The sequence below is a fragment of the Micropterus salmoides genome, unplaced genomic scaffold (assembly GCF_014851395.1).
Source record: "Micropterus salmoides isolate LMB-PRFRI ecotype aquatic unplaced genomic scaffold, ASM1485139v1 Ms_hic_scaffold_9, whole genome shotgun sequence".
Lineage (NCBI taxonomy): Eukaryota > Metazoa > Chordata > Actinopteri > Centrarchiformes > Centrarchidae > Micropterus > Micropterus salmoides.
Genome location: NW_024044681.1, coordinates 32,596,406 through 32,614,161, shown reverse-complemented (window position 1 = coordinate 32,614,161; position 17,756 = coordinate 32,596,406). Strand labels below are relative to the sequence as shown.

Below are 17,756 nucleotides of genomic sequence, written 5' to 3'. Positions count from 1 at the left end.
CGGGTTTAAGTTAAGTAGCCTGAAGAATGGTTTTATGATGAGAGGAAGTGTTTAACCACTGTAACTCTGCTTAAATGTTTGCATACATTTTAAATGTTTTTAGCACTGTGCAAGAGTTTTAGAGCAGGTGGGGAAAAAATGTAAAGGAAGAATGCATGGTATTTTTATTTTTTTGTCATGTGTGATATTATTTTCCCATCCTGCTCTTTTTTGTTTAATTATACCATTTTGCAAATTGATCCTTTGTCGCCTTTGCAACGTTATGGAGCTACTTTCAGTACAGTATGTCTTGTTTGTCTTGAGTGTTGCTTTTCAGTAAAGGGACATACTGATAACTTGGAACAAATACAAAGACAATATCACAATGTGCTGTACTGTCCTGTACTGTAAGTAAGTATTGATGAGTTGCAACATAGTTAAAAGTTGCTTAATAGCAAAAACAAATGAAAATATGTTTTGTTGGAGATGATTTACGATGCAAAGAAATAATGGTTGAAAGCTAAAGTGTACAAATTAACTAGTTAAATATTGTTTGCACATAAACTGAAATGTAAAAACCATGAGCCAAGCTAAGTGTTTCCCTTGCTTCCAGTCTTTCTGCTAAGCTAAGCTAATCAGCTCCTGGCTGCTTCTTATTTACCATATAGAAATGAGGGTGTTGTCAGTCTTCTTATCCAATTCTGGCAAGAAGAAAAAATGTCTTTTCTCTCAATGTTAGAACTATTCCTTTACGGTGTTGCGTAATATATTGCCTTAGATCGTATGACTGATCTCAGTGAACGTTTTAGGAGCTTATGGCTGCATGATATGATGAAAAAGGCAGTTGCTTCATACTCAGCTGATGACTTCTGAGTCAGTACAGGAGAGCTTTTGATCCTGTCCCTGTGGTCTCATTGTTATACAGAAGTGTGGCTGTGGCAAGCCACTGTAGAACTGTTACACTTTCACCTCCACTTCTTTAAAAACGTCCATGCATGCGTACACACATTTGTACACACACACACAGCTTCAGGGTTAGGGGGCCCATGCTTTGATCTCATCTATCTTTGGGCCCTTCCACTTCCCATTAAGGATGGGGGCGGTAGAGGGCCAGTTTGAGAACTCAAGCTTTTCATGGCTTCTTTCCTTTCAAAACAAAAGATTATTCAATTAATGTGTGTAATACACATTTTCCCCTCTGCTGACCCTGGGAGAGGAGTGGAGAGATCAAAGACAGCTTTCTTTTTTATAGGGCAGGGGAGCTGAAGTCTGACACAGACCAACTCTCAGTTTTAGTGAAGGGTTACTAACAGGCCATAAGACTGTAGAAGGAGAAACGCGAGGATCTAAGCATTCCACTTCACCGGGACAAAGTGGCTGCTGTAAATCTCATCAAATACTGCGTTTTTAAATTGATGATGTGCATCTTTACAAAGGTGGGGTGTATAACACTCTTAACTTTTGCCTAATACATCCATATGATTTCAGACGACACTGTGCTGTGTCAGACCAACATTCTTTTGTCAAAACAGCAGCTACAACTTTTGCTATAAATGTATGAGAACATTGTTAATGAAAACAATAAACTGCAATGATAAAAAGTAATACATTCCTGTAGAGTTATATAAAGAGCAAGTGGGTGGATTTTCAAGTTATGGGATACCGCCAAAAATCGAATGTATGTTGACAATTCAAAAAGGGCACAATTAATTGTTGCATTCAGTCATAGAATGAAAGACACTTGATCCTACAGTATATAAAGTGTTGCATTCTGGGTTGTTTGCAGCCTGAACATTGCTAGGTAAGTGAGTTTCTTCAAGTCTGTTTATAATGAGTATTTCAGAGTTAGTTAATCGCTGTTGAAAATACAGGATTTTCCAATGGCAAATGTAAAGAAGTTGAACCCCTCTTCTAATGCTTTTACTGCAGAAAAAGACCAAATCATCTGGCAAGCTGCCAACAGTGTCAGGAGGAGCCTAAAAAAATTATACTGCCCAAGAAAATCATTCCTCAGATAGTGAGTTATGGAAGTAATTCATGTTTCAGTTTACAAGAGAAAGGGCTTCATAATAAGGAGAAAGGGCTTCATAATGAGGACTCCCATTGGACTAAGAGGATCTTGGAGGAAAATTCCTAACTGGACTAGTATGAAAAGTACTTTAAAGTTGATTTTCAAAAACAAGTGTTGACAAAGGATGGGTTGTCTTATAATTGGGCCAATACATTAAATTGGAAACAAGTGCACTGAAATATACTGTAATAAATGGAGCCATGGTTTAACGGAACTCTTTGCCTATACAAGAAATTCATGAAACAAGGAAATCCATCATCAACCGCTTATCCTGTGTACAGGGTCGCAGGGAGCTGGAGCCAATCCCAGCTGACATCGGGCGAAAGGCGGGGTACACCCTGGACAGGCCGCCAATCCATCACAGGGCCACACACAGACAAACAACCACTCACACTCTCACCTAAGGACAATTAAGGGTTACCAATAGTGATGTGCGGATCAGTCCTAAAGTATCGATATTTCTGACACCAACGTTTCCTGCTCTAGGATCGATACTCATATAAAAGGATCGATATCTAAACTCAGTCATTTGGAGTGAGTGTGTTTTTTAAGTATCTTACTGTCACCAGGATGGTCTAATTATAGGCTACTCAGTTGATAGGAACTACTTTTCCTTCTGCCTGTCAAAGTCATGCTTGAGCTACGGCTTTGTGACGGAGCTTCTTTGAAGTGAGCCGCTGCCGCCTTTGACATTTCCCGCGACTGAATACTGACTCTGGCCCGTCTGGCTGTATTTTAGCTGTGAAGGTAATAATGTTGCTCTGTGTGATGTGTCTGCAAAGACAGTGAACTTTTTGGCAACATTGCAAAGTTCGCTAAACATCTAAGATTAAGTCTCTCACAATAATAGGATGATGTTATGAAGTATTTTTATTATAATTAAAGAATATGACAGTAGTTTGATGTCTTGTCATTATGAAGCAATTATTTTTATTTGGTAAGGCTACAGCCTACTCCTTATTTCTCTTATAAATACAGAAACGGGAGGGGAAGGTCACATTAAAATAGAAATAAAATATGTAAAAAGTATTGGTATCAGTATCAGCAATACCAGCCTGGGTATTACTTGGTATTGGATCGTATAGAAATTAAGTGGTATCACACATCACTAGTCACCAATCAACCTATTCCGCATGTCTTTGGACAGTGGGAGGAAGCCGGAGCACCCAGAGAGAACCCACACAGACATGGGGAGAACATGCAAACTCCACACAGAAAGACCTTCTGTTTTGATGAATGTAATAGGGATTGTAATAAGTGAAATGATGACATATAAATAATGAAATGATTGGTAAAATGTTAACTATTCGTATTATTTCAAAGAGTGACTGATCATTTTGTTTCTAGCATCAGTAACTTCTGAAGAAATATCTGATAATATTCTTACCATCGGACCAGCAGGCCATGTTCCAGGAAGTTCTTCAAGTTGGGTAGTGTCTGCTGCAGGTCTGGGGTGGTCAAGCCATGTTGATATCTCAGCTGCAAAAAAAAAAGATAAAAAGGAACACATACTGTATCATTAATGTCAAACAACCTACAACATCTTATATCCTACAACCCTACATATAGTGTGTGTGGTGGGCTAGCACTGCTACGAATCACTTATGTGAACACGTGTGCATATTCATGCACATGTTTGGATGTCTTTGGAGAAGAAAGAAATACCACCAACAGGAGAGGTCTGAAGTCTACATTCTTTAAGCGTGACACATTTCTACACTCCCCATCAGACTATTACTCATCTGGACAGACAATGGGCATCCTTCCCTGATAACAGGCATGTGCACTAATATGTAAGGTGTGTGGAAAGACGGGATGAGTTGCGGGTGGCAAGAAAAACCTAACTCACTGTTAAAACATCTGGACGAAATGGGGCACAGAGAGCACATTAGAAACCCCATTACATTCTCCCACAATCTCTCTTCAGTAGACCCTATTCTAAATTGTGCCGTGAACATTCCCTCCTTTGTACCACAGTGCTTTATTTCATGATGACAGAAGTCAAATTCGGTGAAAAAAAAAAAAAGAAATCAACATGGCCACCTTGAAACTCCAGCTCTGGTGGCAGAAATATCTCCTCTAACAGCGATATCACAGCAAGCCAACTCTTGTCCCGGAGAGTTTATTTAACCTATATTACTGAACAGCAGAGGAGCATCATGCCGCACGTCCAGCGTATATCTCCGAGGCCCCTCTGTCACACACACTTCCTGCACCAGCTGACATCTGTTTTGTTTCCACTCGGGTGCCACGGCAACCACTCTGCTTTTTGCACGCACACACTTCTGGTGAAAAGATGGAGGCGCACATGACTCTGACACACCACTCACCCAGGATAACATGCTGCTTCTTCATATATGAGCACATAATGGATGAGCGACGTTATAATAAAGGAATTACAGAGAAATACATCTTTAAGCCTCAGGGAGCAAAGGTCACCTTTACTTGTTTTACATTTGAGAGTTTAGGAGAAGACAAATGGTTTTCAGGGTATCTGCAGCCCTCAAAACACATTAATACATGTTTTCTTGTACACGGTAAATGGTCTGTGCTTGTATAGCGCCTTTCTAGTCTTTCTGACCACTCACAGCGCTTTAACACTACATCACTTTCACCCCATTCACACACATTCATACACTGAGGCAGAGGCTAAGGTGTCATCTGCCATCCGAACGGAAATACACATTCATTCACAGATGGAACAGCCATCGGGAGCAATTTGGGGTTCAGCATCTTGGCCAAGGATACTTCGACATGCAGACTGGAGGAGCCGAGGATCAAACCACTAACCTTCTGATAAGTGGACACCGCTCTTCCCCTAAGTAGTGTGGCAAATGCTGTAACATTCATTCATTTTATGCCATTACCAAAGTAATGTCTATTTAACATAGGTTAAATTCCATTCTGTCTGAACAACTGTCAGGATAATGTCTACTGTATGGTATGAACATACAGAATGGTACAGTATGTGTGCGACGTGTACAAGTGTTCACATGTTAGCATCAATGTTCCAGTATGTTTGTGCATGTGTGTGTTCTGGCCTCAAATGGTGCGTATCTGTTGGGGGAGCCATAAAAACAACAGTCGCGATAGTATCAGAGGAGTTCTTTATCAAAAGAAGCTCAGATTGAGGGAGGGTTGGACACAGGGTGTCGCCTCAAAACCCAGCTGGTGATGAAATGGTCCAAAACCTACGAGAGCAACATAGAGAACCATTCATGGCTCAGAGAAAGCCTCAGGGTCTGACCAAATGACGGCGCTACGCTGTCCACAGGGCCGGATAAACGGAATTGGGTTTGTTTAGAAACAGAGCAGAATCGGGCAAGGGGGGGGGGGGGAGGGCTTGCTTGTTTTGTGGCCAGATGCTAAAAAAAGGAAAATCCCAGTCTCATGGTAATCTCAAGGTTACGGTCTGCAAACTATGAATCAGAAATCGTGAATCAGATATGAGCAAGGAATAAATATTTTGGCTTCAGAAAAGGTAAAGAGTCTTTGTTGGATATACTGTATACTTTCTCTGATTCTCAGTTATAGGGCGTAACAAAATGCCACCTTTAAGTCCCATTACCTGGCCTGATCAATGAAGTGTGTGTAATAACCATGCTGCATGTCCGACAGGAGCTCTATGTCAAATTACACGCCTGTATGTCTGAGAACGTGTTTGAGAGAGAAAGAACATGAGTTTGCATTTGTATGTGTGCCTCCAATTGTTTTCCTTATGTGAAGAGATCTTGCCGTAGCGTGCAACAACTGAACAGAAACTGGATGTGGGTGAAGACAAGAGAGTGATGGCTGACATCACTGGCCCCAGGCGGCCTTTATTACTATGGAGCTCGTTGTGGGGGATTAAAAAATACAAGGATGTTACTGGGAAGCACATGTGTGGATGCTTAATATTTCTGCAAGGAATGTAGCTGGTCTTCATAATGTCTGCCTCCAACAGGCCAACACAGAGGAATTCTACCTAATGGATGCATGTTCACTCAAGCTGTTGCCAAATCTCTGCCAGTAGGGCACCAGCAACACTTGTGCTAAGTGTCTGGTTGGCAGCCACCAGCACTGAGGGACTGCTGCTTCACACTGTCTTTGTAATGAGATGTGCTAAACACATTCAGACAGTTTGGAATACTGTAGCTTTGCGGCTGATCCAGCAGCATATATCCTGGATATACCCCCCCCAGTCGCTTGAGACAAGCAGAAAAAAATAGTGACCCAGCTGTGTAGTATGGAGGGTAAGAGAAGAGAGAATGTTGTAAAAGAGGGAGAAATGTGTGAGGCAGCTTTATGACATGAAGATGGGTGTCATTTCCAATTGTTGGCGCCATGAAAGCTATGACTGTAGGATGGAAACAAACAGCTGAGCGGAAAGGTTTAGATTCTGTTCTGGAAATCCATACTGATCTTTTTGGTGTGTGGTAACTGATATGAGGCAATGTGTTATAACTGACATAAGGTAAAAAAAAATTGTATTTCTGGTGCACACAACAGGAGTCCACAACCCAGTACGGTAAGTATCTTGGAGAATTTTTTATACAAGCACGGCAATGAGAAACAATTTAAGAGTGTTTCTATGTCAACAGCTCCAAACCAGATCATACAAATTGCTCAGAATCAGTGCACTTGAGACAGCTTGTCATTTCTAGTTTCCCTTTCATACATCATTGTGATGAATGCTAGTGGAGTCCTTTGCGTGCTTGTGCGTATGTGTATGGGAGAGTGCTTTCAAGCTGGCCACAGGGTTCTTTGTAATGGGGCTAACCAGATCGTGGTGAGAAATTCCCAGGGCCCATTGAGGACAGCTGAAAGGCGAGAGGAGTTGGGGGTGGGGGCTCTTTCACATGATGACATAGTGAAATAGATCCGGCCAGGTTTCCTCGTTGCTGCTCACACTTTTGTGTCTGGACACTCCCTTCCCTGTTTACCTATTCAACAAAACCCACACAGGGCTTTGGAAACTCAGCAGCATATGTAGTGGGTAATCAGTTGGTATGACTGCAAGGTTTGGTATGATTGTGTGTGAGAGCATGACCGCAGCTGACCCGTCACATCTGAGAATTTGGGGACTCATCCTCATCCATCTCAAAGATAGAGTAACAGCCCAAAGAATGCTGCAGTGTATACAACCCCAGCCTGCCAATCCACTGGAGCCATAACCACACATAAACATACTTAAACTGACTAGAGCCGGCGGGAACCAGTCAGTTTACAGTACATGCCACCCATCATTTGGCAAAACCTGCTTGTTTGCCCTGAGTTCTGTACAGCGGCTAAACAAACACTGCCTGGCTTATGCCACGTATTACTGTTTCCCTTAGTTCGTCAGTACCAATCACCCTCAGATCAGACCACAAATGTGGGCGGGCTGAGGAGAATTTTGAGACTGATTGCTGATGATGTGGTGATGTAGGAGGGTGGCCCAGGTAACAAAGCACACTCCCCCCGCCCTTCCGCCTTTTATGCCATGAGGTTACTCTAGGAGCCGCGTCTCAGCGCAGACATCCCAACAGTTCAACTGGTGCACTTATTAGCGTCAACAAGTTGTCTTCCATCGTCACTGGAGATGGGCAGTTGAAGAAATCTAGGACGCAGGATATTTTCATCAAGAGAGTTGCGTTTCATGTGTCAAGAGGTTAAAAGTCTCCAAATCAAACTCTGGAATATCCTGTGCATGTCTGACCTGCATCACAGACAATTACCCTGTGATTTATAATCAGAAAGCTTTTGTCCACTGGGGTAAAAATAGAAATGGTTATTTTACAGAGTAGATAGGTTTTACTCCCTGGGGAAGATAATCAGGGAGCTCATTAGGTACTATGACAGCTTGTTATAGAGGGGCTGACCAGGTGTTCCTCCCTCACCATCCCTCTGGCCAAACTGTGGACTGGATACTTCAGCAGAGAGGTTGACACAGACATACGTCTCCACACATAGATTTCATTTGTAGAGAACTGGAGCTATGGGAGATAACCTGCCAGTGACAACATTTCAGGGCTGTGTCTCTTTGGTTAAGGTTACTGAATCATGAACAGTTTACATACCAGTGAATTAAAAAACAAGCTGTAAAAACAAATAATATAATAAGAGCTGAATGATGACATGGCGTAGAAAAATATCCTGCAACAAATTAGGAACATTAGTGTGAACCGTTCACGTCATTTCTATCATCTTTTCAACTGGTCCTTCTGGGACACGCCATCTATGATATTAATTAAGTTAAAGTGTTTGAGTGACCAGTATGTCAAACAAAGTGGTCAGTCAAACTGTACAGTCAACTAACCTATTTTTGAAAGAAAAACACCAACCAGTTACTGTATCTAGAAATCTGTGGACCAAAACCAGAGGCAGAGTTGCAGTCCTACAAGCTTTCCTTTGCTTCCATTAGAGTAGTTACCCACAGCCCCATAGTGACAGTATCTGCCCCCTGACCACTTCAATTAATTAAATCAAAAGTAAACAGAAGAGGAGTTGTGCATAAAGACCTATTAAAAAGTAACACCACCGCTGCAGTAGTGCAAAAAATAGGAGAATTAAATGTGGATTTATTTTGTCTTACTGAAACATGGCTGGGTCATGGAGAATACATTAATGAAGTCACTCCCTACAGTCATATTAATACTCACATTCCTCAAGGCACCAACCAAGGAGGTGGAGTTGCAGCTATCTTCAAATGAAGCCTATTAATCAATTCTAAACCTAATTAAAATTATAACTCATTCGATCAGCATTGTTCGGGGTCTTTTACACCCAACTTGAAAAACACTAAAGCCAATTCTATTTGTTAAAGTGTACGATCATTATTATCCTGGTTATTAAAAGGCCATGCACCACAGTCCTTTAGTAGCTGTAGCTCTTTAAAACTCCACTCTTGATCCAGGGGTTTTAGCCAACTATAGACCTATACCTAACCTTCCTTTTCTCCAATATCCGTGAGAAAGCAGTTGCACATCAGTTGTGTGATCTTCTACAGAAAAACTGTATATTTGAGGATTTTCAGTTAGGCTCGATTGAGACAACACAGGTAAAAATGACCTTCTATTTGCATCAGACAAAGTACTCTTCCCGTCTTGTTAGATCTTAGTGCTGCATTCGACACCATTGACCATCGTATCCTATTGAACATTTAATTGGCATGAAAAGAACCACTCTAAGCTGCTTTCAGTACAATTCATCAGATCGATCTCAGAATGAATCCTGCATGCACTCTAAAGTTAGTCAGGGAGTTTCACAAGGTTCTGTGCCTGGACCCTATCCTATTCACCTTATATATATTTCCTTTAGGCAATATTATCAGGAAACACTCCATAAACTTTCATTGTTATGCAGATGATACTCAGTTATATCTATCAATAAAGCCAGACGAAACTAACCAGTTAGCTAAACTTCAAGCATACCTTAAGGACATAAAAACCTGGATGACCTGCAATTTTCTGATGTTGAACTCATGATGTTTTCTGATGTTGACAAATCTGAAGTAATTGTACTTAGCCGCCAACATCTCCGAGATGCATTATCTACAGATATAGTTACTCTGGATGCCCTCGCCTCCAGCACCAACATTAGGAATCTTAGAGTTGTCTTTTATCAGGATACATCATTTAACTACCACATAAATCAAACTTCAAGGACTGCCATTTCACCTACATAACATTGCAAAAATCCTGAACATCCTGTCATAAAATGATGCAGAAAAACGAGTCCATACATTTGTTACTTCTAGGCGGTATTATTGCAATTCCTTATTATGAGGCTACCTGAATAAGTCTCTTAAAACCCAGTTGATCCAGAATCCAGCACATGGATTGACAAGAACCAGGAAAAGTGATCATATTGCTCTTGTTTTAGCTGCACCGGCGCCCTCTTCATCCCTCTCACATTGTTTTGTGCTTTCTCATCTCTCTCCTCTCTTCTGGCTGTAGAGTCTGGATCTGTGGTTACAGGCCACTTACTGCTCCCATGTTCCTGCTCAAAAACACGGTAGCTCCGCTCTAATCTTGAGAAGCTGCTGCAGAGCTGCAGTCTCTATTCATTCAACTTACACTGTAAATTTCCAGCTAAACTGAGGCTATTTGAAGACCCTTTTCTCTCTCTCTCTCTCGCCTGCCATTCACCGGTCTTGTGAGTTTTGCGTGCATGCTGTGTTGCTGACAACTACACACACGTCGCGGTTCCTCGTGGGTCTATTTCAACTAGCCGGCTATTTAAAAACGATAAAATATTCTTTGTGTGGTTCATCAACGGCGATAAATGATCCGAGAGTCCCACGAGGTGCGGAGAACTCAGCACCAGTGAAGCTGGAGCTCAGTCTCCTCAGCAAGTGTTCCTCTGCCGCACGCATGCGCACACACACACACACACGTTCCACCTACACTTGCACACTGACTTAAATGTTTTTTTACATCATTAAAAGTTGAAATGTATATTGTAATAGGCTGTATATTAACTTATTGGGAGAAAACTGGTAGTGCTATGTAAAATCAGACATTGAGCACCCCCATATCGCCAAAATGGCATGATCCTTGTTTTGCTGCAAAGCTTTGACTGTGAGATTCACAGTCGAATCAGGCTCCGCCCATCAAAGCATCGAATCTTCGACTATTGGGGTTCAGCCCTAGATATGATTATTAGAATTATTATTCTCTCTCACTCTCTCTCAATTACTATTAAAAGTCCAGACAATAAGCTGATGAGTCGAATAAAATAGCGTTTACTGTATTATTAATATGCTGTACTTCTAGGCGATGCTGCATTCACCTCTATGTGGAGTGATACTGGTGGTAATATATGTGGGCTATTGCTCAAAGATTTTAATATATATAAATTCAAGTGAGAAATGCAATAAAATGGTTAACTTTTGGCTTGTGACAACAGCTTTTGGACATCTATAGCATCCTCTAGAACAGTTTGGCTGGCGCATGAAAACCACCTACCCCACACAAACCTCACTTATGTCTATGATTAAGCTCAAGGAGCTATCAACTCTAACCAAGAATCTGCCTGCAGAGGATTTCTTCACACTCGACTGCAAGTGCCAACTTTCCTTATGACAGCAGGTGAAGTTTTACTCTTCTCATTTCAGTGGTCATTAAATTTGTGTGTGCTTGTTCTTGTAATCCTCTCATTACGTCTCTTTGTTTTCGAACAACCAACTCACACAGTGGCACGGTTATCCAATTACTTTTAGTTTTTGTTTGTTGGCTCTGTGAGCCACACATAAGCTCAAGATGTTTTGATCAACGTCTTTTTTCCTGCTTGCCAAAATATCTGTTGTTGACAACTTTTCGAAATCTCCAGTCCAGCTTTGAGGAAATAAACAATTCATTCACCTGGGCTGATATGGTACAAATGTTAGAAGTCTGTGTTTACATACAGAGAGATTTCCATCTGATCTATTGTTTTGACATTTCAATAAACAGTTTGACTCGTCTTGACAAATTACACCATTGGCGTTATCTTTTGTGGCCAAGCTGCAAAGCCAGACCTCATACGTTTTTGTGTTATACAGTATATTTATTTTAACCCAAATCCTTCAAAATAATTGAATTATGCTTTACTATTACATTGAACATGGAAAATAAAACAATCAGTTATTTTTGATTTGCCTTGTAGCTGTGAGAGTGGAAGTTACAATCACAACAGCTCTTTAACATCTCACTTGAACTGTACTTTCTCCTTTCAGTGTGTGTAGCTATGATAATTGGATAACAAATAATAAAATAACAAAACTTGTTGCGCCACACAATTTATCCACAGGTTCTACATTCAATCTAGCCTAACATTAACATTTAACAGGCCACCTGATTTGTAACTGCATTATGTGCCATCTTAAGTAACTGATGCACCTGGTCTGTCAATAATTCATTAGGATACATACATTAAATATATATACCTGACTTGCAAACCAGTGTTGCTTTAAGATGACTTTGATAAAGTATCATTAAGAAATTCAGTTTTTGTTCTCCCCAAAAAGACTCCTAAACATTGAACAAAAGAGTGTGAGAAAACCCAGCCCTTCGTTTGGCCCATGGTTTCTCTCAGCTGTAACAGACATGCCAGGAGCCCATTGTAAAAACATTATTTCTTAACACGAAGGTTGAAAACTTACATGAATATTTAAGGTTAAAAACAGATACAGAAAACGACTCCCCAGAACCACTAATGTTGTCTAGAGTTGTATATAAAATGCAATACGGTGTAAGACTCTACTTTCTGGTCTACCGGCATTTCCTTCTATACATTTAGCCTTCTGTTTGTTGTTCTTTTTTGTTCATTTGATTTACATTACACAGGATGGCCCCTCTGAGCAGCTCTTTCTAGCTCACTGGTGGATTTGAAATGGTCGATTATGTCTGCCACAGTGCGGTGCTTCTATGATTCTGCCCATCTGGCTTATCGCGGGCACATAATGAAACTCACTCTGTACGGCATTCAGTCGTCCACTAAATAAATTACAGTGAAAAGTTGACCAGAATTCATACAAAATGGCCATGACAAAATGGCTGCAGCTGGGACATGAAGTGAAAGAATGATTTTAAAGATGTTTTATAGGAGAATGAGAACATGAGAATTCTATGTTAATTTTTTATTGTTGCTTACTGTTTCTATTTGATGTGTATTTACAGCTATTCTCTGTTGTTATTCTCTGACCTGCGATTTCTTTACATTTGCAGCTTAGTATTGGACAATGATAGATAAAACCTCACATGAAGCAATGGAGGCTCAAAACCTCAACAATCATGTGGTACAGTGTGGAATATGAAATCCAACTTGATTAATCACTGCAGCGTTTCATGTGTCACAATAAATATACAGAGCGGGGCTGAAAAGTTGTTTGACTCTGGCTAGATTCATATAATTCATTCACATCAGAAATTCACTTCCCTTAAAGTCGACGCAGTTTTCTGGCCTCGAATATGTCCCACGGTCATCATCATCCAGTCTTTAAGCCAAACTGAGAATCTGGATTCATAAACAGCACAGGCGTTTGCTTACCACAGAAAATATCTTCCCACATTTTTGTATATATATAGCGTGAAAAATTCATGCTATTTCATACATGACTAGCAAAAAGGTATTTTTTATTTTCCGTGCTAAAGTTTTGATACATTAGATTTAGACTCTATGAATGGGCAGAAAATGCCATACTGAAATTTAACGGCTAGGGCAATGGCCTAATGGTTGGGAAATTATTGTTTATCCAAATAGCCTGTCTTCAAACTTTCCAAATGCAGACAGAGAGAGAAAATAATAATCAACAAAGCATCAAATTATTACTTCTTCTATATGTGGAGTTTATTTTCATAAAAATGCTCAGAGATAGTTAATATCCAACACAAGCATCTGTACAGGAACTCTTAAGCACTGTGGATTATAAATTAATTCAATTCAAATTAAATACTCAGATACACCAAAAGAATAGAGCTGAAGCCATGGTGTCCACCAGTGACACAAGATTCCCACTGCCAGAAACGCGTGTGTTCTGCACTGACTGGGCAGACTTATAAGGCCGTGTGTATGCACACCTGTAAGCAATGTTCCCTTTATAAATCACAATCAACTTGAAATGTGGTGCATATGAGGGAGCTCCATGTCCGACCCTTCAAACGCCCATAGTTTCCTATAAATGGTCAGTTAAACGCCCCTCATTAATATTAATACATACTGACTGCATGAAGAAAAGGAGGCAAATTCTGACAGAAAAGCTACAAAACAAAATTTAACTCAGTGTGACACTGATGTTCCTTTTGGTGAAGCTGAAGCATGTTATGTTTGGTGGGTAAATAATGCATTTTCACGCAACTGTTGTGCACTGGAGGAAAGGGGGCACCGGAGCTCCACCTGTTTATGACCGATCTGCAGGAACGGGCATCACTCCTGAGTAGTGACGTCACTGGCTGGAGGGACACGCACACACGCAAGACGGGATGACCCAGGTACTAATTTGGATTCCCCTGTTTGAAAAGAGAGGAAAACCAAATACATTCCGCTTGTGTTTGAACATTTATTTAGGCTACACAAACAGTCCACTCACTTAACGAGGCTGCTGATGATTTAAAAGAAATATGACTTGTTGTAGGCAAAATGACATTAGCTGAAAGATCTACTTAATAAAATAGTGTTATATTTTCCGTAATGTGTTTGGCTCAATAAGGCAACGAACATGTGATAACAATAGGCTACATGAAACTATGCACTCGTATTTGCTCAACAGATGCATTGAAAACGGCATCAATTTAAATGTAATTTGTCCTCATGGTCACCTTATTTATGAGAATAAATTGCACTGCATGCAAGTAGCCTATTAATTAATATGATTCCTGGTTAAACTGTACAACATCTTTTGCAGAAACAGAAATCTCTGTTTGTGTTTATTATCCTAAATCTGGTTATTCAGAAAGGCTTTAAGCCTATACTACTCAGAGGTAATATTTCAATTTATTTTACACAATAGTAGGCCTATTCATTTCAAACAGTTTTATCCTTCTGCCATGTGAATTGCCGTTTCTCATTTCTCCACTTTATGTGCGTGCGCATGGTTCAGAGTTTGTGTGGAGGACATCACATTCTCCCGTCAAGTTTGTTTTTCATATTTCACAACCTTTGCTTGGGAAGTGGCGTACGCACGTTTCTAGCCCTGTTTTGTATGTACACACTGTGTATAAATGAGGCCCCAGGTCTTTCAATTCATTAACAGATTTAATGTCAATATTAAATGTTTACTGGTTGAAAAACTGCTCCCGTCAATTCCAGAAAATGATGATGAAATTGTCACAAATAAGAATAACTGATGTCTAAAAAAAAATCTATTACAGTTACATTGACACTAATTATAAATCAACCATCTTGACAATAAAACAAACATGCTCTAGTTTGTTTATGATTTTAAATTTAAAGACAGAAGTATTTTCAGATATGAGCTCTTAGTGGTTGTTGCAAAACAGATTAGGAACACTTTCAGGTTGTGGGAATCAAAGCCCAGCCTTCCGCTGAGCAGCCCCCAACGTATAAGGGAAGTGTATGAGCAACAGTAAGAAGTGTCTAGCATGACTGAAATATGGCTAACTGTTAACAGCAATTTGAAGAGATATAACAGGACTGTTTCTGTGTTGACTGGAAGTCACAGGTTAATCATTTCTACTTTATTTATCAGCCTCTATCATCTAAAGGCCTGTAGCTTACAGAAGTCTGTAACTGATCTACAGCATATACAATAATAATGTTCACAATGATCTTGCTCAGGCATGTGGAGCGAGGTCATTGGAGAAGAGCTAAAATTAAATGTCTAGTGGAAAGGTGCAATTTGGTTTTTCTACCAAGTTGGAGAGGGATTTTTAGAAGCTTGAAATGTGGTAACACTGCTGGTCAACTATCCTACCAAACCCCCAAGACGATTTTGCGCTACAGGCCAGGAAAACTGTACTCATTGCAGCTGTGACATTAATTGCCTTTCAGAGTGCTCTAGATGATTAGAAAGTAGATAGTGGAGCAGTATGTTTAAGATTATGCTGTTTGACGAAGTTATTGACTTTAGCAGCAGCGTTATCACTGTAAGATGTTTAAGAACCAACATAAACACAACACTCAAGTGTCCATGGGAACTGCATGACTGCATAGTTCAGACTATATGTTTAAGCAGTTCCTTAACAGGTGAAATGTAATATTCTTTGTACTTCCTGTCTCTGTTGCCATTTCAAATTTATAATATTGCATACTCTAAGTTCTTCCACTTCATTTAACATCCTTTTTCCTCTGCGCTTTTTGTTCTCACTGCTTTCCCCTCCTTTCTGTCTCCTCCACACTGTGGTAATGTAATACAGGTGTGGTGTACTCACTGTGCCTGAGTCCGATTCAAATGGAGCCCTAATTCAAACCAGATTCTTCCGTTTCATTACTTGTTGTTACACTTTTCTGAGTATCATGTTGCTGCCAAATTCAGTCAACAGATTTACATAATTACGGGAAAGGCTGTGTGAGATGAATAGGAAATTCAGTTAGGGAGACCACCGGTTACAAGAGAGCAATGTTAGTCTCCTCTGACCCCAATCACTGCAGGGGGGGTCAGAGGTGGGTACTACAATGCCTACAGTCTTAATGAGATCCCTTCATGTGTGGTTATTTAGTCTGTTTATGGGCTGGACCGTAGTGGAAACCAATGAGTGTTGTGTGCTACAGCGACACCTATTGGAAGAGCCACGATCCTTGAGGGTCGCTCTGGTCCCCAGGGATAATGCCCCTCGCCACTGTAACAGTCAAGTAACCCAACACCCACACAGCCTGACCCTATTTGCCAAGTCACAACACTGAGGTCAACTTCCTGTTAGCAGTATTGGCATGCAGGACCATCATCAATCCTCCATGGCAGGTCTCACAAGGACTCCCGGTGCCTGGATAAAGCACACCTAGGAGAACATGCTAATTCACTACTTTGTAGATTCAAATTCAAAGCACACGGAGCTTGTTCTTGAGGGAAGCCACAAACGTTTGTGGGCTGAACGGTGAATGGTGCCGAACAGTGAAATGCACAAAATGTGTAATGCAGCATAGCCTGAACTCAGCGCAGGTCTAATGTCTTCTCCTTGGCATGGAAAGTGGAGGAAAGGAACAAACACAACAAACTTTACCTTAGTTGTACTATGCCTTTTAAATAAAGCTGTCAAATATAGTCATTAAAACATTTTAATTTTAGCCAGAGTCTGATCACACTCATTTTATTATTTGGAATAAAAGTGTTGTGGTATTTTACAAGGGAAATCTTTTTTTATACGTGTGTTGTGTTTCCACAAGGCCCCTAGGAAAATAGCAGGCCAGAGAGGAGGATGAATATATGGTTTGTGGGCAGGTGCCTATCCTGGCTTCATGCTGCCCACAATTCCTCTCCCTTCCACTCCTTGTAAATGGGCATATTATTTTCTTTTCCTCTCCTCTTTATTTTGTGGATGGCTTTACAACTGAGATTTTCTATTAGCATTACCACTGGATTTGGGCTCACGGTGTGAGCCTCGGCTGGCGAACCGTGTATTTTGTCTGTCTGGGTTTGTCTGACTGTCAAATATATTGCTTTCAGAGTGAGGGTTGTCGAGAGCTACTTATCCCAAATATCTGCTTGTTTTAACTGTCTATTTTAGCAAGTCAAAAAGGTGAGTGAGCCATAACAAGAAATGAGGAATGAATGATAACTGATCTGGGATTCAGTTTGGTTGTTTCTCACTTTTTCTCACTGCATAAAAATAGCAAACATTTGCATCTGGCAAATAACCCTATAAACCTCCTTCAGCTTACTTCATAGAAACAGTTTGTCAAGTATGAATACAACCTTGATGACAGTAAAATGACCATGTCTGGCCTACAGTACAACTGACTGGCCAACTACATGCCCTATCAAAACAGTAACCAGAGAGTCCCAGATTAAAGCTCTGACTTCCAATATTTCACAGAGTTGAAAGGGATATCCAGCCAGATCCTGCTGCTATTCAACCAGGAAAAATATGCAGCATCAAACTGCTCCGTGGAGGAATTTGGGTTGGTGAGGATAAAAGTAAAATTGGAAAACAAGAGGTCTTTCATATATCCACATGGTGAAGGATTTAGCTATATGTATTTGTGCACACAGGACATGCTGCAGATTTGTAAGATTTCTGTTTTTGTTTTAGTCTGTATCTGTGTAAATGTGTGCTTGTGTGTGAACCATCAAGATATTGATATGAACATA

At 40.4% G+C, this 17,756-nt stretch overlaps 1 protein-coding gene across 1 annotated transcript in view; it reads right to left on the bottom strand.

Moving 5' to 3' along the window:
• Positions 1-17,756, bottom strand: part of uvrag (UV radiation resistance associated gene) — a 91,508-nt gene that overhangs the window by 8,594 nt on the left and 65,158 nt on the right. The window contains exon 14 of the mRNA XM_038708162.1: positions 3,438-3,529. Coding sequence (XP_038564090.1) covers positions 3,438-3,529 — 92 coding nt within the window. The remainder of the gene's footprint in view (positions 1-3,437; positions 3,530-17,756) is intronic.